Genomic DNA, 27,442 nt, shown 5'->3' on the forward strand with positions numbered 1-27,442 from the left:
AAAATTAACTTTTATACAAGTACCAAAGCTTTACAGCTAGTCTCAACCATTAGATCTGAAATCAAACTCTACTAATATAAGTTGAAAGACTGAGATGTCCCTAACCATCTGTCGTTTCCTGATTAACTACTCATAGATATCTTACAAATCCATGCTACTTTTGTGACCAGCTAAGTACGATGAAATCTCACAAAAGACGATGAAATACTGTCATTGTTCTTGAATAGACATCCGAAATGAGCTATAGATCTTCCATAACATATACAACCAAGTGGAAAGTTAATACCTACAGTAGGTCACCACTCTTTCTTGATCTTAACTTTTCTGAAGCAGTGCCTGTGCCCTTTGTGCTTTTCCAAGATCGTATTAAGCTTCATTCCAACCCTTTGATGAGCTTTGACCAGCCCTTGATCAAGTCTGATCAGCAGTGGACCACGGTCAACTTTTTGCTTTCCAGTTTCCCACGTCTTCTCAGACTCATTTCCCACCCTAGGCATCCATACTTTTCTTACAGATTCGCCCTGACTTTGATCTTCACGTTTAATCTCCAGAAGACTAGCTTGATTAGCCTCTGATTGTCTCTGACCAGTTTGACCAGCCGCTTTATTGGGTTTGCAGATTTTATTGGCATGAGTAGTTTCCCTACTACTTTCGGCATTGAGAAGGGAGACTTTCCTTGCAAACTCATCGGCAAGATGATGAGCTGCTCCACCTGTGTGCCCACCTGTGTGCCTGTGGAGCTTTGAAGTAGAAAATGCTCTCACTGCAAGAAAATGAGTATAATTAGCCAAGCAATCAAAAAAGTAGGTAATTAGAATGCTAATTGAGCAGTTATGGTTGATTATAGACAGTACCCTGATGACGGAAGTTTCCAAGCTTATTCAAACAAATGGGCCCCACTACTCCTTTTCCTTTGGTGACAGTATCTTGAAAATTTCTTCTTGGCTGCAACAGATGGCATTTCTATGATTTGAACTACTGAAGAATAATACCAAAATTTCTAATCTTTCCCTAACATATTAATGACTACCTGAATTCTCACCTTAGATATTGTTGGATTAATCTCGTTTCCTTTTGTATTAAGCACTGATTCATTTGCTTTTCCAGACACCAATCCCCCATGAATTTTCACCTGTAAACGGATCCTTCTTCGGGCTTCACCCTGTGATGCAAGTTTGTGCGAGTTCACCACAGAATGCAGCTTCTGAGGCCTTACTATTCCACTCCCAGTGGGACCAGCTTGGCTGTTATCTGAGCTTCTCTGGCTGGATGGTTCTTTAATGTTCCTGAACCCATCATGCACAGACGAAACATATGGCCCAGCATTGTCATTCTGAGGTGGGGCCATATTCCTAAAAGAATATTCGATCCCGTCACCTTTAGTCACTGTGCGATTCACTGGTTCCTGCAAAAAGCCAATGAATGGTGCTGGTTTCTGTCCCTGCGCAGGTCGCATTCTGAAGCTGTTCTGAGAATCCTCACTACTCATGCCTAGATCTGCTTGACATGGATCATTCCTTACCAAGGAATTAATCCAACCAGAGGGCCTACCAGATTCATATGGATCATGAATAACCCTAAACATATTCACAGAAGCTTCACTGCCGTAGTTGATGCCAGCCTCAGCAAACCAATTTTTCTGATTGGTTTGGTCTATGATGGAATCTTCTTCAGGATTATCTGATAAAGTTGCCAACCATTCCTGAAGATCATCCTTTCCAGTTACAGCATCCTCAAACAGACCCCCCTGTTGTGTCTCTCCATCTTGATAATAGACGAGGAAATCATCAGGCGATATGTAGTCATCCACTGACGTGTCCAGATGGGATGTTCCCAAAGCTTCGGGCGGTTTATCCACCTGAAGTGAATTAGAGAGAGAGAGAGAGAGAGAGAGAGAGAGAGAGAGAGAGAGAAGAAAAGTGGAGGAAGACAAGCATGCACAAGCGTGAATTTCAACCTTACAAGCTCCACTGGTGTTGTGGAATTGAAAATGCAGGCATCGTATCCATTATTATACTGCAGAAGGTTTCTACAGGCGGAACTGCTATGCTTTTTCAACCATTTCTTGAATGTTGGTGACTCATCCATCATACACGTGGCATATATGTATGCCAATTTAGATGGTCTAATTCATGGGTCCCATTGTAAATGGAGCCTAGTCCAAAATCCATACTGATTGGGCAATTTTGAGCATCTGATATCAGTCACTGATTTTGGACCACCAACTATTTTCTTTTTAATTGTTCATTGATGACCACCAATTGGATGACTAGGATCATCCGATAAGTGCGACTTTCAAGACATGCTCTGTCATGGTGGATGAGATGCCACCATTAACAAATGATGGGACCAACATAGTAGTTCAGACCAAGTTTCGATAAATTGACACTGAAAATATCAGGTTCATTGAGTTTCATACCAGGATCTGTTGACTCTCTTCTAATACAGGACGACACGTCATCCCATGGTCTGCTTCATCAAACGGCCAAATCTCAGAATCTACCAGTTCATCTTCAACAGTCCAATGCAACGGATGCTGGTCTTCTTGCACATCAGATGCTCGGTTTCCTCGATTTAGTGGCATCTGGATCTGCTCTACAGCATCTCCAGCATGCTGTGTTTGGTCGGGAGATGAATTGTCTGTGATAGGGAAGAAGTCACTCTGCTCCTTGTCATTGCGGTTTGACCTTCTGTTCGTCTTATCATGCTTTTTGAATAGGCGACAGAGAACAAAGGCAGCCTACATATCCAAGGACCTGGAGGTTAGGAACTGAAAACGGAACTCTATGGAAGACAAGAAAAAATTCCACCTGGTCAATTGGAAGGAAGTCTGTAAGCATATCCAAGGAGGGGCAGGCGTAAATGATCTTAAAAGCATGAATCGGGCCCTATTAGGAAAATTGATGTAGGACGGCCTAATCCAACCTTAAATGAGCATGGTATTTGAAAGGGACGGATTCATGCAATCTTTAAAAAAAAAAAAAAAAAAACAAATAAAATATCAGCCTGCCTTATATATCATAAACACAAGAAAGAAATAAGGTTAATATAGCATTGATTATGGCCATCCATCACAAACACAAAGTACTGAATCTTAAAATCTGAATTTAGTTGGATCCGGCGAAATATAGAACTTTCATCTTGCAATAGATCCGTCTAACGATCCAAGTAGATTTTTTAATCCGGAAAAATAGGAATTTCTTAAATTGGGAAATCTGGAAAATTCAGAAAAGAATTGGTAGTTCTTCAAATTTAGATTTAGGTGATGGGTTTTATGTGGGGATAAAAATCTTTTGAGATCTAATGATTTAGATAAAAAGAAACAAGATTGGCTTCTAGATTTAAAGATTTTAGGAGAAAATGAAGAGAATAGGGTTAAAGAAAAAGAGTACCTTGATAAAAGAAAGAATGAGAAAGAAGTAGAGGATGAGAAATCACTTCCCTGGGCCTCACGCCCTCTTCCAATCACTGGAAGTCGAAGACGAAATCGTCAGAAGTAAGAAGCCCTCTTTTTATTTCATAAACATAACATAACATACTTTAAGCTTAGGGCAACCTTTATAAATTCGTAATTACATGAAATTACCAAAATACCCCTAATAAAAAAAAGTTTTAAAAAAAAGAAAAGAAATTCGTACAAAAATTGTGCGCAAACTGTCTCAAAACTCAAATAAACCAAATGTTCATAAACTAAATTCAAATTTAAGATGCCTGATGAGCCCCGATGATAGCACCGTGAAGGTGGTGTAATGAAGGTGGGCCGTGATGATCTAACGGTCCGATCACACCATCCTCGCGATCCAACGGTCCAAATGTCTCATTTAAGCAACTTACACATGTCACGAACACATGTGTAAGGTCTTCAACCTCTAGAGACCCGACTCGTATCCGTTATCTAACCACATTGACATGGGTAATGCATGCCTCCTGCATTGATATACTTTGAATGGCCTGATGTCCACATCAAAAATGGACCTGGAGTTTAGGAACCGAAAATGGAACTCCATGGAACAAGCTGGTCAAAAGCAAGTATGGGTGCTCATAGGGGGGCTGGTGGACAAATAGTTCCTCCAAATACAAAGCTTCGGTCTTCTGGAAAGGAATTTTATCCATCAAGGCGGAGGTTCTTAAAGGTACGGGAATCGCAATTGGAAATGGCGAACGCACTCATTTTTGGGAAGACATTTGGGCGGGTGAGGAAGCTCTTCGTATTGCTTTCCCGCGTATCTTTTGTCTGGCCCAAAATCAGTCCATCACAGTGGACGCCTGCTACGTGGTTCTTGGGGGAGTAGTGGTGTAGAATCCGGTGTGTAGAAGACACCCTCGTGAACTAGAGATTGACGAATATGTATCGCTTCTTAATCGTATTCACAGCAGCAAACCCGACCAGTTCTCTGAAGATAGATTAGTCGACAAATCAGGAATTTTCTCAGTAAAGTCCCTCTACAGTCATATTGCTAAGAATCCTCCATCTGTCGAAGAGGATTCGTCATATTATGTTTGGAAATATCAAGTTCCCCCAAAGATAGCTACTTTTGGTTGGTTGGTTGGTAAGAAAAAGGTCCTGACAGTTGACAATCTGAGAAAAAGGGGCATGTGCATTACTAATATCTGTCTATGTTGCATGGCAAATGAAGAAACGGTGGACCATCTCTTTGTTCACTGTGCGTTCACATATCGGATCTGGACTGAAATTCTGTCCCTCTTTCAGATCCACTGGACCTTTCCAAATTCTGTTTGCGGTTTGCTACAGGCCTGGCATGGTATAAGGTGTGGAAAGCAAAGGACAAAGCTTTGGAGAATCTCTCTTTTGGCCGTCTGGTGGGCTGTGTGGGAAGAAAGAAATGGGAGGTGTTTTAACGACATTTCGAAGTCGTTAGAGGCTACTGTCAATAGGGTGATGCACTTTATAGTTGAGTGGGCCTTTGCTGTCGATAAGCTTAACGGTTGTAATCATCTCTTTTTAGGGGAGTAGCTGAGTGGCTATCTCAGCAGTTCAGCTCTCCCTCTGTTTTCCTGCTTTTTGCATCTATAAAATTTTACGTTACTTGTCAAAAAAAAAAAAAAAACAAAGGCAGCCTACATGAGGTGGAGAAATGAATAAAAGTCCGAACACTTGAGGATATACTTGAGATTTGAGACAAATGCATCCTGTTAAAAAGAAAGAACTAAGCAAAAAGCCTGTGGAATATAAAACAACACAGAACTATACAATTGCCACAACTTGGGGACATGAAGAAACCAAGTTTGTGAGTTACTAGACCAGGGGATTTCCTTAGGAAGAACTGAAGGGCCTGACATATCTGAACGTTTATAGCAGATGATCCCCATAAGTACCAACAGTGGCTATGATTCAGTGATCCAGACCTTTGATCTGATGGGCCATATGGTGGACAGAAGATGCTGCCAAAAGTGTCCAGATGGAAAATACCAGCCCTCAAATCTTTGGCCTTTTCCAATCTATAGAATTCCCACATCCACAGTAGAGCCCATCAGGCATCAGATGAATCATCTGAATCACTTAATTATGGGCTTTACTTGTACATACTAGGTGTAACAGGACAATACACATCCTGATTCAACAACCTGTAGTTCCTTGAACACAGTACCATTAACATTTTTCTACCTAGTCTTTATTTCATCGGATTTTGAAGTTCAACCTTAACAGGAGATACTACAATCCTCTGTCTGGAAAGATATCAGTGTCAAGTCTGATGTTTTCTACTCATTCAATAATGACCAGAGAGACTGTTTTTGCTGTGCCAGACTTCCTTTGCTGTATAACTTGTGATATTCATAGCACTAGGGCATCATTCTCGGTGATCCCCTTGTCAATACTGTAACCATCAATTAGAAAGTATAGAATACATACAATGTCCAAGTGGGTTTTAAAACAAATAAATGTTGAAATAGATTTTGAAATATGCAGATTTGTTGTATTTAATGCCAAGCATTAGCCGAATGACCCAAATTGATACAATTAGATCTTTGGATGGACATGGTCAACCCACAATTTCCTCTTGCAATCGTAACCAAAGAATGATGTGGATGTGGAAAATAATTAAAAAGCCTACAATATCCATCAATTGGATGGTCATACAATTTCTGCCTAAAATTGTATTGGCCATCCTGGAGATGGCTTCACCCAGGAGTTCTACCAAAGCCTGCTCGGAGTTCATGCAAGATGAGATCATGAAAGTTATCAACGAGTTCTTTGACGGAGACATCATTGGAAGGGATTTGGGTGCATCTTTCATCGCTTTGGTGCCTAAGAATACAGAGGAAATCAGGGGCTTCAGACCAATCAGTCTGGTTGGGAGCATCTGTAAAATCATCTCTAAGGTTCTGGCTTCAAGGGTGTGGTGCTTTGGAGCAGAATGTATCTCAGACAGAGGCGAAGGAGATGGATTAAGGAGTGTGTTTCATTTGCTTGGTTCTCCATTCTTAACAATGGGTCACTGACCAGTTTCTGTAAGAGTTCTCAATGGATCCATTGTCCAGCCCCCTGAAAGGTGCAATTTTATTAGGCCAAAGCCAGAAAAGCAAAACAAATAAAACAGGAAAAAAGGGAAAAGCAACCTATGCTAAAAAAAAAAAAACAAAAAATAAGACACAACAACAACAGCCCCTGGACCACACAAACAACCTGGAGGCCAAGAGAAAACCCAAAACCCACAAATCAGGGAACCCAATCCCTGAATAAAGATGCTTCCTTGTCGAAGACACCATTGGCCAAGAGACTCTTGCCTCGAAAACACTGGTCGTTTCTCTTCCCCCAAACAGCCCAGAGGACTGCCAAATGAAAGATCCTCCATCTCTTCCTGCGCAACTTCCCTCCATCCATGACATGCTAGATTAACAAAAAATCACCTATGTCAGCTGGCATGATCCAACAAATGCTCAATAGAGAAAGCACCTTGGACCAGATATCCGACGAAATAGGCAATGAAGGAAGAGGTGATCGACAGTCTTTGCATCTCTCTCATGAAGAAGACACATGTTGGTGATCATTTCCCTTTTTCGAAGATTTTCGATGGTAAGAACATGACTCCTTCCCACCAACCATGTAAAAAGCCATGATCTTTGTCTGTGTGGGAATTGCCCGGGGGAGGGGGAACCAATAGGAGCTGAAAGCTTTTCTGTATTTGAGACAACCCAATGGGGTTGAATATATAGAGATTACAACCATCTATACAAGGAAAACAATAAACTTAGAATCCTTTACCTATGGAAATAAACTATACAAGGTATACTAGTTATACAAGGTATGTGAGCTGTCTAACATCCCCCCTCAAACTAATGCTGGTCATCGACAAGTAATAGCTTGCCAACTAGAAAAGAGTGACATGTAGAAGTGAGGGACTTGGTGAGAATGTCAGCAATCTAATCATACGATGCAACATGCGGAAGAGAAATGAGCCCAGACTGAAATTTCTCGCGGATAAAGTGACAGTCAACTTCAATATGCTTCGTCCGTTCATGAAAAAATGGGCTAGAAGCAATTTGAATGGCACTGAGATTATCGACATGGAGTGGAATAGGATTCTGTAGAGGAATGCCCAAGTCTGAAAGAAGTCCACGTAACCAAACGAGCTCACTACACGCAGCAGACATCGCCCAATACTCGGCTTCTGTGCTCGATTTGGAAACAGTGGCTTGCTTCTTACACTTCCAAGAGATGAAAGAAGTGTCAAGAAAGACACAGTAGCCAGTGATAGATCTTCTTGTGAGAGCGCAACCGGCCCAATCAGCATCCGAAAAAGCACGAAGGTCCAGAGTCGCCGTGGAGGAGAAGAACAGGGATCGATCTAAAGTTCCACGAAGATACCGTAGGATGCGCAATACCACAGTCATATAAAGAGTCCGAAGAGCATAAATAAACTGACTGACGACTTGGACAGCGTAGGCAATATCAGGGCGAGTCATAGTTAAGTAAATCAAACTCCCTACCAAACGGCGGTATAAGTCGGGCTGTGCAAGTAGATCACCATCGTCACGGCCATAGTGAACGTTAAGTTCTAAGGGAGTCCAAACTGTCTTCAGATTCGTCAACGATGCCAAGGCGAGAAGATCCTTTGTATATTTACGCTGGCTGACCAGGATCCCACGGTTGGAATGTGACAATTCAAGTCCAAGAAAGTATGTTAGATGGCCAAGGTCTTTCATCTTGAAGGATGATTGCAAAACTTCCTTTAAAGCCGAAATGCTAGTAGCATCGCTACCAGTCAGGAGGAGGTCGCCAACATAGACCAGAACAATGACAATTCCGTGAGCAGTGGTGCGCAAATATAATGATGGGTTATGGCCACTTTGAGTAAAGCTAGCACCCATAACAACATCGTGAAAGCGTTGGAACCATGCCCGGGGTACCTGTTTGAAGCCGTATAGGGCTTTCTTTAGGCGACATCCCTTATTGTCAAGGATTAAAGAGCCAGGAAGAGGTTTCAAATATACGGTTTCTTGGAGGTCTCCATGAAGAAAGGCATTTTTCACATCCATCTGAGCGAGTGGCCATGAGCGAACAGAAGATATAGCCAGAAGAGTACGAACAGTTTTCATCTTGGCCACGGGAGCGAAAGTCTCATCATAATCAATTTCGTATTCCTATTTGTATCCCTGAGCGACAAGTCGAGCCTTGTATCGATCCAATGATCCATCAGACTTGAGCTTGACAGAATAAATCCATTTGCTACCAATTAGCTGTTGGTCAGCAGGTCGAGTGACAATGTCCCACGTATGATTATCATCCAATGCCGCAAGTTCTTCTACCATAGCCTTCTTCCAACAATCATGAATGGCTGCCTGAGAGTATGAAGTAGGAATAGAAACAGTATCCAAAGTAGCATTCATGGCAGACATAAAGCATATCAAGCGATCAGGTGCTCGATGTTCACGAGCGGAACGACGTATCGAGGTAGGTTCGGGATCTGCAACAAGTACAATAGGTTCGGGTTGAGTAATTGGTGGTGGATCTGTACGTGGTCGACGTGAGTAAACCTGCAACGAACGAGGGAGAATACTTGAGACAGACGGAATTTCTGGAAAGGCGGTTGGACCAGGAGAGTTTGGAGTGTGCGGAGGAGGAAGAGATGAATGAAAGGCAATATATTCAAGAAAAACAACATGTCATGAAACCCGAACACAACGAGAAACCGGATCATAACATCGAAAACCCTTCTGAGTTTCCCCAAATCTCAAATACATACATTTGACTGATTTTGGAGATAGTTTGTTACGTTCACGTGAAGCCAGGTGAACATAACAGATACAACCAAAAACACGAAATGTACAATATGCAAGAGGTAAGCCGATGAAAACAAAGTAGGGAGATTTACTGTTCAGAACTTTAGTTGGCATCCGGTTAATCAAGTAGACGTAATGTAACATTGCTTCCGTCCGGAAAGAATGAGAAACAGTCCTAGCTGTCATCAGTGTGTTAGCAGTTTCAACAATATGGCAATTTTTTCGTTCAGCCACCCCGTTTTGTTGTGGAGTATCAGAACAGGTGGTCTGATGAATAATCTCATGACCTTGAAGAAATGTAAGAAAATCGGTTGATAGATATTCCCCTCTTGAGTCAAAGCGGAGGGTTTGAACTGGAACCTGAAATTGAGTCTCCACCATAGAGTGAAATAACTTGAATTTTTCAAAAACTTGTGACTTCGATTGCAGAAAGTAAATCCAAGTGTAACGTGTGAAATCATCAATGAATATAACATAGTATCGTAACCCAGAGAGAGACATAATTGGTGAAGGACCCCAGACATCAGTATGCACAAGTTCAAACATAGAAGATGATTTTTGTAGTACTTAGAGAAAAGGGAATACACTTATTTTTGAAAAACAATAGGAAGAACAAGAATAATCCAAATCATTTTTATTAAGAGAAATATTCCCTAACATGCCAGACGAAATTAACTGAAGTAACCGATCGGAATGTGGATGACCCAGGCGAAAGTGCCACAGTTTCCACAATTTATTTGCCGAACAAATATCTGATGAAGATGGAGAAAAGAAACAACGAGCCGGAGTGTCAGATGGATCAAAGTCCAGCACGTACAGACGACCATGCCGCCTACCCGTCTCAAGTACCTTCTCCGTTGCCAGATCCTTCACAAAACAACAATGTGGAATAAATATGACTAAGCAGTTATTGGATGTGAGTTAACCAACTGAAATTAAATTGGAGGAGAGGTTAGAGACATGAAACACATCACGAAGGGTGAACTGGCGATGAGCAGAAGGAGAGAAAGTCAATGATCCAATGGACTAAATAGGTAGTCTAGTGTCATCCGCAATAGAAATAGCCTGATTGCCGGTGTAGGGACGAATGTCACAAAGATGGGATACATCACCGGTCATATGATTGGAAGCACCCAAATCGAAGAACCATGCAGAAGATGGGGATATACTTGACATACCGGCCGCAGAAAGGGCCTGAACGATTTGCTGGAGCATCGCAGGAGTCAACGGAGATGAAACACTTTCAGCAGAAACAGTAGATGCAGAATCACTAACAGATGGCTCGGAAGAAATAGTGACAGCAATAGCAGAAAGAGCACGACCACGACCACCACATCCACGGCTGAAAGAATATGCATAGGCACGTGTACGGCAGTCCTAAATACCATGACCAGTCCGTCGACAATAAGTGCATCATTCCTTGCATTGAGCAACAACATGACCCACCTTGTTACACCCGCGACAAGTCAAATGAGAGGAACCAGAACCACGTGTTGGAGTGGTGGACACAACAAACATCATATCAGATGAGCCCGGAGTTGAGGAAGGTAGAGAGAGAACTTTCAGTCGTTATTTCTCAGCCAATAAATCATTAATAACCGAATTCAATGAAGGAGTAGGGCTATGGTTCAAGAGAGTAGCCCGATAATGCTCAAATTCCGGACGTAGCTTCATAAGGAATTGACGAACTTGCGCACTCTCGCGTATAGTTTGGAATATTTTAAACTCATGAGGAAATGTTGGATCCATCTTAGCCATCTCTGTCCGAATTGTGACAATTTTGGAGTAAAATGATTGAATACTATCGTCACCCTAAGTACGGTTAACGAGATCCTGTTCCTGGCAGTATAACCGGGCCGCATTACTCTATTGATAAATCGTCTGGAGATGTTCCCACATCGCCTTAGCAGTACGATGAAGTGTGAGGCCAATAGCAATGGAGTGATCAACCGAATCGAGAATCCAAGTAATAATCCGTCCATTGTTCATTTCCCAATCAGCTAATTTGTCGGCCTCTGTGGAAGTGGGGATAGTAACAGATCTATTCAGTAGTCCCCACAAACCACGACCCTTGAGGAAATTCTTAAAATGGATGGCCCATAGAGAATAGTTGGTACCATCAAAACTACAACGTGGGGTCTCTGTACGTGATTTGTCCATTGATCTGAAGTAATGGAAAGCACAGAAGGTCTTAGATGTACCGTACAGCAGGAGATACCCAAGGGATTGCAGTTTCTGGATCTGACGGAATAGCAACAGCAACAGGGGCTCTAGATCGAGAAAAGATAAATCCGAACAGAGAGTGTTGAATCTGGATCTGGAACAGAGGGGCGCTGGATCTGGATCTGGATCGAAACAGAGGAGCGCTGGATGTGGAACAGAGGGGCATTGGATCTAGATCTGGATCTGGACGAGCAGAAGAGCAGGAGCACTGGATCGGACGTGCAGAGGGGTCGGACGAGAGCAGGTGCGCCGGATCGCACGAGTAGAGGGGCCGGTGCGCTGGATCAGACGAGTAGAGGGGCCGGACGAGCTCAGGTGCGCCGGATCTGGACGAGCAGAGGGTCAGGAGCGCTGGATCTGGACGAGCAGGGGCCGGAAAACATAGGGGAGCAGAGGGGCAGAAGGGTCAGACGAGCAGAGGCGGTCGGATCTAACAGGTGGTGCCGGTTTTGGATCAGTGAAGCTCTGATACCATGAAAACCAAGAGGAGCTGAAAGCTTTTCTGTATTTGAGACAACCCAATGGGGTTAAATATATAGAGATTACAACCATCTATACAAGGAAAACAATAAATTCAGAATCCTCTACCTATGGAAATAAACTATACAAGGTATACTAGTTATACAAGGTATGTGAGCTGTCTAACAGTCGGATATTAGGGATTGCTCCCCCAGCCAAGGATCTAATCAGAATCTCACCCTTTCACCATTACCCACTGAGAATTGAATGCCCTGAAATACCAAGTCCACCACCTAATTAACACCTTTCCAAATGTAAGAAAAACGATATAAAGAAGAAAATTTGATCCACCATCCCATTGGGGAAAGACCATATTTTGCCGCTACAAGCAATATCCACAAGGCCAACTCTTTAGCGAATCTCCAAACCCATTTGCCCAAAAGCATCAAATTAACAAAATCCAAAAGCTTAATTCTAACAAAATCTCTTAACAGTTTCAACAAGGTTCTCCAACTACCTTTGGTATATTTGAGACAACCCAAAGGGGTTGAATATATAGAGATTACAACATCTATACAAGGAAGGAAATAAAATCAGAATCATCTACCTATGGGAAAACCAACTATATAAGGTATGCTAGCTATACAAGGTATGTTGCAGCCTGTCTAACACCGTCCTCCTCCACCGCCACTCTTACGACAAGTAATAGTTTGCCAACGAGAAATGAGTGACGTGCAGAAGTTAGGGACTTGGTAAAAATGTCTGCAATTTGATCATGGGATGCAACATGTGGTAGAGAAATGAGCCCAGACTGAAATTTCTCACGGATAAAGTGACAGTCAACTTCAATATGCTTCGTCCGTTCATGAAAAACTGGGTTAGAGGCAATCTGAATGGCACTGAGATTATCAACATGGAGTGGAGTAGGATTCTGCACAGGAATGCCCAAGTCGGAAAGAAGTCCACGTAACCAAACAAGCTCACTACACGCAGCAGACATCGCTCGATACTCGGCTTCTGTGCTTGATTTGGAAACAGTGGCCTGCTTCTTACACTTCCAAGAGATGAGAGAAGTGCCGAGAAAAACACAGTAGCCAGTGGTAGATCTTCGTGTGAGAGCGCAACCAGCCCAATCAGCATCCGAATAAGCACGAAGGTCCAGAGTCGCCGTGGAGGAGAAGAACAGTGATCGATCTAGAGTTCCACGTAGGTACTGTATGATGCGTAACACCGCAGTCATATGAAGAGTCCGAGGAGCAGAAACAGACTGACGACTTGGACAGCATAGGCAATATCAGGGCGAGTCATCGTTAAGTAAACCAGACTCCCAACCAAACGACGGTATAAGTCGGGCTGTGCAAGTAGGTCACCATCGTCGCGGCCATAATGAATGTTAAGTTCTAAGGGAGTCTGAACTGTTTTCTGATCTGTCAATGATGCCAAAGCGAGAAGATCCTTGGCATATTTACGCTGGCTGACCAGGATCCCACGTTTAGAACGTGAAATTTCAAGCCCAAGAAAGTATGTGAGATGGCCGAGGTCTTTCATCTTGAAGGAGGATTGCAGAACTTCCTTTAAAGCCGAGATGCCAGCAATGTCGCTACCAGTCAGTAGGAGGTCGTCAACATAGACCAGAACAATGACAATTCCGTGAGCAGTGATGCGCAAAAATAAGGATGGGTCATGACCACTTTGAGTAAAGCCAGCACCCGTAACAACATCGTGAAAGCGTTGGAACCATGCCCGAGGTGCCTGTTTGAGGCCGTACAAGGCTTTCTTTAGGCGACATACTTTATTGTCAGGGATTAAGGAGCCAGGAGGAGGTTTCAAATACACGGTTTCTTGAAGATCTCCATGAAGAAAGGCATTTTTCACATCCATCTGAGCGAGTGGCCATGAGCGAATAGAAGATATAGCCAGAAGAGTACGAACAGTTTTCATTTTGGCCACGGGAGCGAAAGTCTCATCATAATCAATTCCGTATTCCTGTTTGTATCCCTGAGCGACAAGTCGAGCCTTGTATCGATCCAATGATCCATCGGACTCGAGCTTAACCGAATAAATCCATTTTCTACCAATTAACTGTTGGTCAGCAGGTCGAGTTACAATGTCTCACGTATGATTATCATCCAATGCTGCAAGTTCTTCTGCCATAGCCTTCTTCCAACAATCATGAGCGGCTGCCTGAGAGTATGAAGTAGGAATAGAAATGGTATCCAGAGTAGCATTCATGGCAGACATAGAGCATATCAACCGATCAGGCGCTCGATGTTCACGAGCGAACGACGGATCGATGAAAGTTCGGGATCAAAGTACAATAGGTTCGAGTTGAGTAATAGGTGGTGGATCTGTACGTGGTCGACGTGAGTAAACCTGCAACGGACGAGGGAGAGTACTTGAGGCAAACGAAATTTCTGAAAAGGCGGTTAGACCAGGAGAGTTTGGAGTGTGCGGAGGAGGAAGAGATGAATGAAAAGCAATGTGCTCAAGAAAAACATGTCGTGAAACCCAAACACGACGAGAAACCGGATCATAACATCGAAAACCCTTCTGAGTTTCCCCAAATCCCAAGTATATACATTTGACCGATTTTGGAGATAGTTTGTTACGTTCAAGTGAAGCTAGGCGAACATAACAGATACAACCAAAAACACGAAATGTAAAATATGCAAAGCCGGTAAGAACAGAGTAAGGAGATTTATTTGTTCAAAACTTTGGTTGGCATCCGTTAATCAAGTAAACGGAATGTAACATTGCTTCCGCCCAGAAGGAACATCAATGAAGCATGGACAACCTCCAACAAGTGACGATTTTTCTTTCAGCCACCCCATTCTGTTGTTGAACAGGTGGTTTGATGAATAATTCCATGCCCTTGAAGAAATGTACGAAAATCGGTTGAGAGATATTCCCCCGAGTCGGAGCGGAGAGTTTGAACTCTGAAACCCGAAATTGAGTCTTCACCATACAAAGTGAAATAACTTGAATTTTTCAAAAACTTGTGACTTGGATGCAGAAAATAAATCCAAGTGTAGCGTGTGAAATCATCAATGAATATAACATAGTATCGTAACCCGGAGAGAGACATGATTGGTGAATGTTCCCCAGACATCCGTATGCACAAGTTCAAACATAGAAGATGATTTTGTAGTACTTAGGGAAAATGGAACACACTTACTTTTTGAAAGACAACAGGAAGAACAAGAATAATCCAAATTATTTTTATTAAGAGAAATATTCCCTAACATGCCAGACGAAATAACTGAATTAACCGATCGGAATATAGATGACCCCGAAAGTGTCATAGTTTCCACAATTTATTTGCCAAGCAAATTCTGATGAAGAAGGAGAAAAGAAACAACGAGCCGAGTGACAGATGGATCAAAATCCAACACGCAGACGACCATGCCGCCTACCCCTCCCAAGTACCTTCCCCGTCACCAGATGCACAAAACAACAATGTGGAAGAAATATGACTAAGCTTATTTGATGTGAGTTAACCAACTAAAATTAAATTGGAGGAGAGGTTAGGGACGTGAAACACATCACAAAGGGTGAACTGATGGGCCGAAGGAGAGAAAGTCAATGATCCAACAGACTGATAGGTAGTCTAGTGCTCCGCAGTAGAAATAGCCCGATTGCCGGTGTAGGGACGAATGTCACAAGGATGGGACATCACCGGCCATATGATTGGAAGCACCCAAATCGAAGAACCATATAGAAGATGGGGATATACTGACATACCGGCCGCAGAAAGGGCATCCTGAACGATTTGTTGGAGCATCGCAGAGTCAACGGAGATGAAAGACCTTCAGCAAATAGATGTAGAATCACTAACAGATGGCTCGGAAGAAATAGTGGCGGCAGTAGCAAAAAGAGCACGACCACGGCCACGACCACGACCACCACGTCCCCGACCGAAGAAGATGCATATGCACGTGTACGGCAGTCTTATACCATGACCAGTCAGTCGACAATAAGCGCACCATTCTTTGCATTGGGCGACAACATGACCCACCTTATTTGCACCCGACGGGTTAAAGAAAAGGAGCCACGTGATGTGCGAGTGGTGGACACAAAAGCACCATATCGGATGATCCCGAGTCGAGGAAGGAAGTGATAGAACTTTTAGTCGTTGTTCCTCAGCCAATAGGTCATTAATAACCGAATTCAATGAAAGAGTAGGGCTACGGTTCAAGAGAGCAACCAGACGAACGCAGCTTCATAAGAAATTGGCGAACTTGCGCACTTTCCAGATAGTTTGGAAAATCCTAAAGTCATTAGGAAATATTGGATCCATCATGGCCATCTCACCAAATTGTGACAATTTTAGAATAAAATGATTGAATACTGTCATCACCCTGAGTAAGATTAACGAGATCCTGTTCCAGACGATATGACCGGGCCGCATTACTTTGTTGATAAATTGTCTGAAGATGGTCCCACATTGCCTTAGCCGTGCGATGAGGTGTGAGGCCAACAGCAATGGATCGATAGACCGAATCGAGAATCCAGGTAATAATCCGTCCATTGTTCATTTCCCAATCAGCCAATTTATCGGCATCCGTGGAAGTGGGAATAGTAACAGATCCATCAATTAGTCCCCACAAACCACGACCCTTCAGGAAGTTCTGAAAATGGATGGCCCATAGTGAATAGTTGGTACCATCAAAACTACACCTTGGGGCCTCTGTACGTGATGAGTTCTTGTCCATTGATCGGAATTAATATAAAGCACGCAAAGAGTTGCAGCAGAAGAATGTTTTAGGTGTACCGTACAACAGGAGATATCCAACGGGTAGCAGTATCTGGATCTTGGCGGAATAGGATCTTGTGGAATAGGAACAGCAACAGCAATAGGTCTGGATGGGAGCAACAGATCTGGACGAGCAACAGATCTGGATGAGCAGAGGTTGCTGGAACAGATCTGGATGAGCAACAGATCTGGATGAGCAGAGGAGCAACAGATCTGGATGAGCAGAGGAGCAACAGATCTGGACGAGCAGAGGTTGCTGGAACTCGAAGAGAACGAGTGACCGCGACGTTGACGATCGTAGGGGCGACGCCGACAAGCAGGTGGTCGGCCGGTGGCCTGACGGCAGGAGGTAGCCTGATCTTCAACAGGGACTCTGACGCGCAGGGTGGTCGGATCTTCAACAGGGACGGTCGGACGAGCAGAGGTGGCCGGACGACGCAGGGTAGCCGGACGACGCAGCGGGGTGGCCGACGCGCAGGGTGGCCTGATCTTCAACAGGGACGATCTGACGAGCGCAGATGGTGTTGAACGAGCGAGAAGGATGATCGACGACGCAGCCAGGTGGCCTGACGACGCAAGGGTGGCCTGATCCGAGTGGTGCCGGATTTGGATCGCTGAAGCTCGATACCATGTAAACCGAGAGAAGCCGAAAGCTTTTGTGTATTTGAGACAACCCAAAGGGGTTGAATATATAGAGATTACAGATCTATACAAGGAAGGAAATAAAATCAGGAATCATCTACCTATGGGAAAACCAACAATATAAGGTATGCTAGCTATACAAGGTATGTTCTATATAACAGTTTCAACAAGGTTCTCCAACTACCTTTGGTATAGAGCACGAGGAACACATATACCAAGGGGGCCCCGACATTTGAACCACAAAAAGATGCTCTAATTGGAGGTATCTCCATTGCCTCAACCCAAAAGAAAAAAAAAAACTTTCAGCATTATCTATTAACCTCATCTCCAAGCTCGAATTCGTTCATTGAGGAAAGGAGTCAAAGATGTGAGGGGAGAAGGGGACCATGGCCAATGGACCCACTTCTTCCAAGGGAGAAGAAGGCCCCTTAGATAAAGTATCACAAATCGATGCAGGCATGGCGAGAGAGGAGAGAGGGACCAAATCTGACCTGGAGCAAGTAGGACGAAACAAAGATGTACCATCCGAGGCAACAGGAGCTACTAACCGGGCAAGACAAGAGCAAACTCAGATCTAAGCAGAAGATTCAAGAGGGCTTCCCAAGGGCACACAGAAAGAGGGCGCAGCTACATCAACTCCGATCCTTTTGGAACCATCCAGCTTCTAGAAGTCTTCATTGGGATGACAAGAATGATTGATCATCTCCCTTACTGTAGCGTTTCCTTGTCACATACTTTCGGCTGGGGTAGGCATCGAAGGGGAACAAGGGTCTTGGCATTGCTAACTCAGGAAAATATCAATATTTCCACAACAACTCTCATTAGCGCCTCTAGATTTGAAATTCAAATTCAATTTTCCAAAATGGCTTGACTTTCCAATGGTTCCTGATTGTCACTGAGGCGCTCAATATGATGATGGATGCAACTCTGGAATCAGGAACTGTCAGGAGGATGCATATCTGGACTCCAAATCCTTTTCAGTTCCGGTACTAGTTTCAAGGCTCAAGGGTTCATGGACATACTCAGTTGCTACGGCCTACGATGTGATTTTAGAGCTAAAAGTTAACATGTCAAAGAACAGTATTTCAGATATTAATTTGGATCTTCCAAAGCTAGAATTCTCACTGACTTAGTGGGTTGTCGAGTAACTGAGCCTCCAATTGAATTGACAGGGATACATGGGATTCAGTGATCAAGAGGTACAACTAAAAGCTTGCTTCTTGGAGCAGTTTACCATATAAGATAATCTCATCCCACTTGGATTATAGGGAGGGGAGGCCCTCAAGAGACTGTCCTACTTCCCCAGTCAACAACCAGAATGAAACTCCTTTTCCCAACTGGCAAAACGTTTAACTTTAAACCTTGTTGTATTTATGTCCACAACCATTTACCAATTTGATCCAAGGCCAGAGACCTCCAACTAGCAACATGATCTACCACAAAATTTGGGATAACTAGATGCAAAGCTGTTTAAAGATGCTCGACTAGATCCTCCAAGTGAAACGGCATCTCAGAAAAAGATGTGCAACATTTTCCTCTGCTGATAGGCACTAGTGTTTTCAATAGCTGTGTAGCTATGCTAAATAGCGCATGAAAATAGCTTAAGTCGCGTGTAGCCTACACTACATGATTAATTTGCATAAGCTACATGCCACATAGACTACGCTACGCACTACGTAGCGATGTTACATTTTTCCATTTTCAATAAAAATCAGTTAATCTTTTCAATGCTTTTAGTAAAATAAAAGAAGTAATAGTATTAAAACAGTTTTGTTGCTCCTTTTTTACCTTTAATACTTAATCATTGCCTTTCCTACTACTTCAGGCTGCGTTTGGTTGCACAAAATATCATGAAAAATTTTGTTAAATTTCATTATTAATCAGTATAATTTGGTGCAAAATATCATGAAATTGATGCAACCAAGCACAACCTTGATTAAAAATCTATATAGTGTAGCTCAATGTTCGAAATATCGATATCGCGTTACATATCACACCCTTGGGATATGGATACATATCGGTTATCACATGGGAAATATCAGTTGTATCGCATAATGTATCGTTGTTGTTAGAAACATAGGGAAACATTGGGAAATTGGTTGAATTTTCTAATGAAACTTCAGTGATTGTTAAAAAATACATCAATACATACTTATAAATCAAAACATTACAAAAAAAAGTTGACATAATTGGTTTTCTTTGTATGAGGGCCTAATCTATGCGTTGTCTAACTAAATAGATGCAAGTATATTTAAAGTCTATTTATACAATTTATAAATGTAAGAAAACGTGTGGAAACACAAGCAATACATTCAAAAGCAAAAGAAGAATCATCAGATCAGGCAACATACATGTTTGATTTTATGTTTGGATACAAAGATTGCAACCGATTTGCAAGAAATTGGAAATTTTTGATTTTTTTCAATTTTCTGCAACTTAGCTCATCTCCTCCAAATCTTGAAATCAAAACTCTTTGCATGAAAAATCATAGATTTGTAATAATTTAACACCTATTTAACATGATTTATGAAAAAAAAAAAGTTCAAAAATCGAACTGGCTCACCAGATCGAACATGTGGGATATATCCCACTACTTGTGTGTTTCAAATCGCAGAGGTGGGATACAAGATATATTGTAGGATATATCAGCCAATATCGTTGATACTTAAAACACTGGTGTAGCTTAAGCTACACGCTATGTAGCTTATGCCTCACACTTCAAAGGGGTGAATGCTACGCTACATGCTATTCACGATTTAAAACACTGCATGGAACACCTATTGGCGAGAGCACCATGCCTCCTGAGATGATTCGAAGTCAGGATCTTATCAACACACAATGTCCAGCATAGTGCCTTCACCTTTAACGGGACATATGTAGACCAAACCTTGGAGGACCACACCTTTAAAGACCAGGCCTCTCCTATATTCTTTGGTTATATATATATATATATATATATATATATATATATATATATATATATATATATATATTCCAGCTTGCACTGCAACTGCGAAAACGTGATAAATTCATCTTCTTAAGGGCCTGATGCAGGACACGTGATTTAATCCTAGCATACAACATGGAGATTATGAAAGAGTTCATAAAGTAATTCAACTAATAAAATATGCTAACCCACCACGTAATTAAGAGTAAATAATAGGAAATAAAATCTTATTTAACCTAAATCACATGCCCACATACTAAGAAATCATATAAATCAATTAAAATTAAGCCTGATGGAAGGATAAAACTTTCAATTTAGCATAGGCACATTCCACACTTAAGGGATTGACTTGTAGGTTCTATGATTAGGGACAGGAAGGGGAAAATCTGAAATTTGAAAAATTAGGGTTCATGAGAATTGAGAATTTTAAAATTTGGGAAAAAGATGAAATTAGGAATAAATTGGGTGATACAGTTAAAGGGAATTAATGGATTTAGGTATTGGTCGAGGGAAATTAAGGTTTTGGATGAAAGGAAGTTAGAGATTTTGGAGTCCTCAATGGTTAATTTCGATTGGGGTTGAAGTTAGATGATGAGAAGTTAAAGAAAATGATGCTTTGGATGGTTTTGGATAGGAAGGGAAGAAGTGAGATGAAGTTTTTGAGAAAATACATCTTTTGGATAGAAAGGAAGAGGGAATGAAAATGATAGATGGAAGCATCGCACCTCCGTTGAATAAGGAATGGAATCGCACCATACCCAAACTCCAAATCACATGGAGTATTCTTCAAATCAAATGAACAAGAGAAAACACAGTTTTTTTTTCTTCAAAATAATGGCATTAGGGCTCCACACAGTCTCAAAAAAGACCTATTACAAAAAGACACTTTTATATAAGATTCTCAACATAAAGACGCTTAATAAATTTAAAGTTATTCCTAACTCCCTAATCTCAACACAAATATAAGTTATACCAAAAATAACGAAGCATGTAAACAATTTAAACAACTAAACTATTTCGTAGCCCATGGGGGTCCACGATCAAGATGTCCGATGATGATGATCCAATGATCCGATCACTGTGTTCATCAAGCTCCTACATGCAGCCCACGTGCATCTTCCCAGTGGGGGGTCTTCAAAGATGCACGAATATGCATGTGGCATCTTCAATGTGGCTAGGAATGTGAATTGGGCCAAATGGGGCCCATGTAATGGTCGTCTAGCCATAAAGAGACTAGCTCAACCCTCCTCTGGTATGGTGCTCATGTGTCCTCATCAGGGTCTGTTTAGATCCCACCAAATAAGTTACTTTTTAAGTCATTAAGTTATTTTTTCCACTTCAGTTAGTTTAGCAAGCATCATTGTAAAAGTAGCTTATGTGTTGAGAGCTACTTATCTTAGTAAGTTTTTTTTTTTTTAAGGTTTTCGACTTACTAATTTACCTCTCTCTCTCTCTCTCTCTCTCTCTCTCTCTCTCTCTCAGAGTCCATGTCAAAGGAGGCTCTCTCTCACAGTACATATCAAAGGAGGCCCCACATGATGGATTGTCCACAATGAAGGTGGGGCCCACATGATGGACAGTCCGAATGAAAGGTGGGCCCCACATGATGGATGGCCCCATAGTAATGTGGGCCCAAATAATAGATGATCCACATCAAAGGTCGGCCCCTAATGATAAATAGCCCACATCCAAAGTAGGTCGGTATGATGGATAACCCACTTCAAAGTCAAAGGTGGGCTCCACATGAAGGGTAGTGGACATTGAAGCGGAGCCCCACATGATCGATGGCCCACATCAAGGTGGGCCCCACATGACAGATGGTCCACATTAAAGGTCGGCCCTTAATGATGAATTGCCTACATCCAAGGCGAGCCCCACATGATGGGTGACCCGCATCAAAGGTGGGGCCGACATGATGGATAGTCCACATCAAAGGTGGGCCTCATAGGATGGGTAATTAATAATGAAGGTGGGCTCTACATGATGGACGGTCCACATCAAAGGTTAGCACTAATGATGAGTGGCCCACATCCAAGGTGGGCCCCACATGATGGACAACCTACATCGGAGGTGGGTCCCACATGATGGATTATCCACAAGATAGGCGGTGGATATTGAAGGTGAGCCCCACATAATGGACAATAACATTGATGGTGAGCCCCACATGATGGATGACCAACATCAAAGATGGGCCCTACATAATGGATGGTGCACATTAAAGGTCAGCCCCTAATGATGAATGGCTCACATCCATGGTGAGCCTTTCATGATGGATGGCCCACATCAAAGGAGGGGCCCACACAGATGAACAATCCACATCAAAGGTTGGGCCCACATGATAGACGGTGAATATAAAGATGGACCAGACAAACTTGAGGGATGAATACTTATGTGATGTTGGAAACAAAACATGCTTTTCTACTTTTTAGCTGAAAAACATGTTTTTAACCAAACAAGCTTATCTACTAAATAAGTAGAAACAAAGATAAGCTACGTAAGGCATAAGTAGCTTATCTTATGTAATTTACCATCAAAACACTCCCTAAGGATTCCATTTGAACTGAGGCATCCAAACTACCATACCACCCACTCTCTGGAAGAACCAATCTACAAGTCCACCTTTGTCCAGTGCAATCACATGCAGCTTATCAAAAAGGATGCTGAAGGATGTCTCAGAACACCAGGTCTCCCCAGAACATCACCTTTTTCGCTGACCCCAACCCTGAATCTTGAATTCACGAATATATTGTTGTACATCGACAAGGTACCTTCCAAGTATCAGAAACCTCATGGCCAGGGTACTAAAAAAGCAGTTACATAAGGCAGATGGTCATCCCCATGATGCAATATGGGGGTGACTCTGTCCATTGTGAAAAATGGGCCTTATTGCCCCGTTTTTTCTGCATTGATCAACACCATTATGGCAATACAACTGTTATGGACTGAGACAGGCATATGGCCATTAAGGGCCCATTATGATAGCTTTTATTTTCAAATTTATCTCGTTTTCCCACTTCTTTATTCATTTTGACCATAAAGGAAACTTAGAAACTAATTTTAGACAGAATATATGCCTATTTTGAGGATCAAAACACAAAACTAGAGTGGGATTCGATGAACCGAAGCAGGGGGGACCATTTGGAAAATATCAAAAGAAGGGATAAGCCATTACTTCTTCTTCTTCTTCTTTTTCGGTTCTCCATCTTTTCTTTTTGTTGAATTTACATGTAAGGGGCCCTAATCCACCAAATCATGTTGGATTTGTCTTCAATAATCATGCTCAATTTGTCTTCAATTAAGGCCTATTTGGTCAACTTTCAGCAGCTCAAGCTGACATTGCCCGATAAGTAGCATTCTTACCAAACAAAGGCCCATTGCACCATCAAATACATGTCAAATAAATTTACATATCTGGGATCTCACAGTTTTTTAAATTTTACTAATAACTTTCTAGATTTTTTATTTTTTATTTTTAAAGGTAGAATAAAAGAAAGAAATTTAAAAAAGAAAAAAGAAAAAAAAGAACTGTTACTGGGCTGTATCTACCAAATCGTATTGGTACATAATACCCTGCTTGTGGCCATCCATTGCTTTGATATCCCACCTGTTCGTTAAGACCCTGTATTTAGTAAACAGGAGCCTCTTTAGCAAAGGAGAGTCTCCATTGTCAACCCTCCACCACCACTTTGCTAATAAAGTTGTGTTGGCTCCTTAAATAGGTATACCACAGAGACCACTCGAAGTGATCAGCTTACACACAGCTTCCCAAGCCACCAGCTGGACCTTATGGCTTTCCTCCGTGTTTTTCCACAGAAATTTATTTCCAATTGATTCATACTTAAAGATTGGTATGTTAGCAAGGACAGCTTTAATTAGCATGATTCTCCATACAAGGGACAGAAATTTTCCTCATGTTTATTGGTTACAAAGAAGGCCCAAAACCCTAAGGTTAACTAAGTTTCCTAGACTATATATCCAATCTCATCTCGATCTTTAAAAGAGTCGCATAACTCCACCAAGCTAAGGACTTCTATGTTATCCTTTAAGTTTCCTATTCATTCGGAAGCCAATACTGACAAAACTTGTGTGTAAAGTCTCCCAACTAAATTAAGAAACAATTATGGACTAATTTCTATAAAACAAAAAAGAAAAATAAGAACTTTATGGCTGAATAGCATTCTTTAAATTAAAAAACATAAAAACATAAAAAATACCTATGAAAATCTGGAAAATCCTAGCACAAATCCTGTTTCTCTCTCTATAAAAAGTGGTTTCAAGTAAAGAAAAACCAGAACAGAGGATTGAATTAAAACCCCAAACCCCAACTTTTAACCCAAAAAAAAAAGGAAACGTATAAAATTCAAATTTCTTTACCAGATTGGGATGGGCCAAAATTCTTCAAAACTTACTCTCCTAATGATCTTACAACTTTGCTCCATATCCACCTAGCAGAAATCTGTTAAAATTCTTGGATCTCGTCGTGCATGATGAAGCAATCCAAAATTTCTCCCTTTTTCTCTACAGTTCATCCACGTACTTTGAACCATATCAAGAACAAGTTTATGCCATTCTCATATAATAGTTGTTTCAATTTTGTACCATTTCAAGATGTTTAACAGTAGTTGAACTTCAATATGTTGGGATTATAACGAACGGCTTGATTTGGAGTAATATCAGGGTATTCCATGGTATTTTTTCTTGGCTGTGCATTTATTACAGTTACAGAAAACGTGCGCACCAAAAAGGTAATCATTGCAGACTTAACCAATCACCAAGCTAAAAATTGCAATTAAAAAATTTATATATATATATATATATATATATATATATATATATATATATATATAAAACAAAGATTTTACCTTGAGATCAATATTTTCTGCACTGCTTTCATGGAAAGGGGAGAGTAGTGTAGCATTCGCCCTCTACCCAAACATCCCCTAAGTTTTCTTTGCACTTTTTAGAAGTATAAATAAATATTAAATAAATAACTGCTAACTTTTTCACTATAAGAATAGGAATATGCATGCAATTATACACATCAAAAGAAATGAAAAGATTCTTTAAGAGATGTCAAATGTCATCTCCAAATGCTCTGCACATTGAATGAAGTAATATAAGAGGGATAAAAATACCCATGGAAGAAAGTTGGACAATTGGAGCATTTGGCAAGACAAAAGAGACAGCTGCTTAAACAGAAATTTACACACACGACTTCATAGTTACTTTGCAGTAATTGAGCTCCTGTGCAACTCGGATAGTGAGACTGAAGATAAATTCCTATGCATAGTAAGGTGTGTATGACATGGATGGCTTCAATTTTCTTATGGAACACCAATGTCCATGCACCTTTAGTTTCCACAAAAAAGAAGATGATGATGAAGTACAATAGAATCAGTCAAATTTGGATGACAAAATAATTTAATAGAAACCAAAACTGGACTCCTAAACAATTGAAACCAGCCGTCAACTATTGGAAATAAGCAGCCCAATTGCTCACTTGCAACATACATGGGAGAGAGAGAGCAGAGTTCATCGCTTGTTAGTTCACAGTAATTGCATATTAGAGTTTGGTAAGGATTAAAAGTAATCTGATAATCCGTAATCTATACAAAATATGATACCTAAAATAATTACTGCAAACTAAAACGAGATGAATTTTTTTAAGTGGTTAACTAAGAGGACCTAAAGTAATTGCAATTTGGGCATTAGTCGAATGCAGTAGTCTTAGCCCCACTTCGATCATTAACTCTTCATTGAATCAAATTCAATTGAGCATCCAAACATGGCCTAAAAGTATCTTCAGACCCCATTTCCCTTGAAAAGAAAAAAAGATTAAAAAAAAGGAGATGAAAACAAAATATCACCTGCCCATATGCCATGCCATCCACCCCATCTTCAGTCACCCGATACTCGTGAATAGTCCAACTAGTCCCCTTAGCTCCTGGAGCACGCCCTCTATGGAAAACAAGTGTTTTCTTCATCCCAATCAATTTCATCCCGGACGTTTTGGACTTGATCTTGCGATCCTCGCCTGTTGGTTTCCAGTACCCGGTTTTTGTTGCCCTTCTAGAACGTTTAACACTTATTGGATCCCGGCGAGAGAAAAAGAACCACTCTGGATCAGCTGTTTTAATATATGATTTACCTACACAAATTTGGAAAGTCAGAACATGAGGATTAGCAGAAGTCACTCCAAAAAAAATATATATATATCAAGTTGCATTAGGGTGCGGAAGTGAACTGAATTGCAAACATTCAGTAAAAGGCCAAAAAGCAAGGGCCTGTTTGGTTGCCACTTAAAAATCAGTTCATCTCATTAATGTAATCAGAATTATGCATTGGTGATCTTTTTCCCTTTTTGGTAGGGATTAAAAATCCTTTCTTTTTTCTTTTTTTTTTTTTTTTTTGCATTTACTAGGCCCAGTTCCGGCCTATTGACAGCCCTACAAACATGCCCTAATGTTCTTTCCTAGTCTTCATCATAAGTAGCCCTTGAATCTAGTCTCCTAATGAGCCCTGCTGGCCCGCAGCGGCAGCATGCCATGGGCTGGACCGAGATAATTCGCCCTGGTCGGAGCCCGAATCCAACCCCTATATGGCTGCCATGGGGTGGGCCAGACGGTCTGATCTCCACCAGTCCAGTAGACAACCCAGCTCAAATTGCAGACGATCGATGGAAATGCTTAGGAAAGCAAATAACTGTTTGGTTTATTTCCACGTTATTAAGCAAATTTCCGATTCGATTCCATATTGCATCCAAACGCACCCTCAATTAGGTCAAGAAATCCGAACAAAAGCTCGAATTGGATAAAAGATTACGCCACAAAAGCAAGAAGGATAAATTGAGATCGTTACCGGGCAAATCCTCAGGCTCGCATTTGCAAACATCGATTTCAGGAATGACATCGACGTCGAAAGTAACACCGTTGATCTTCCCTTTGAGGTAGTGATTGATCAGCTCTTCATCCGTTGGTTGGAATCTAAATCCCAACGGTAGCTTGTCCAAAGTAAAATAGCCTCTCATGTTTTCCATTTTTCAATTCTCTCTCTCTCTCTCTCTCTCTCTCTCTCTCTCTCTCTCTCTTCCAAGACGAAGTTAGAAGAAGAAGAAGAATACTCTACATTTTACAAAGAGAGATGAGAAAATAGGGAGACTTCGGAGCTTTTTCGAG

The 27,442-nt window shown here is 41.5% G+C and overlaps 1 protein-coding gene and 1 long non-coding RNA gene across 2 annotated transcripts; both read right to left on the reverse strand.

The window, feature by feature from the left end:
* Positions 1-27,442, reverse strand: LOC131232262 (uncharacterized). The gene is made up of 6 exons (XM_058228497.1): positions 27,126-27,442; positions 26,135-26,415; positions 2,420-2,740; positions 1,043-1,858; positions 855-945; positions 1-763 (listed from the first exon to the last, which is right to left on the reverse strand). Exons 1-6 carry the CDS (start codon positions 27,301-27,303, stop codon positions 297-299), a joined length of 2,154 nt encoding a protein of 717 aa, XP_058084480.1. The 5' UTR covers positions 27,304-27,442; the 3' UTR covers positions 1-296.
* LOC131232264 (uncharacterized) lies at positions 9,855-10,668 on the reverse strand. The gene is made up of 2 exons (XR_009164830.1): positions 10,413-10,668; positions 9,855-10,110 (listed from the first exon to the last, which is right to left on the reverse strand). It is a non-coding gene; the product is annotated as an uncharacterized LOC131232264 (long non-coding RNA).

Source organism: Magnolia sinica, chromosome 18, assembly GCF_029962835.1.
Source record: "Magnolia sinica isolate HGM2019 chromosome 18, MsV1, whole genome shotgun sequence".
NCBI classification, from domain to species: Eukaryota; Viridiplantae; Streptophyta; class Magnoliopsida; order Magnoliales; family Magnoliaceae; genus Magnolia; species Magnolia sinica.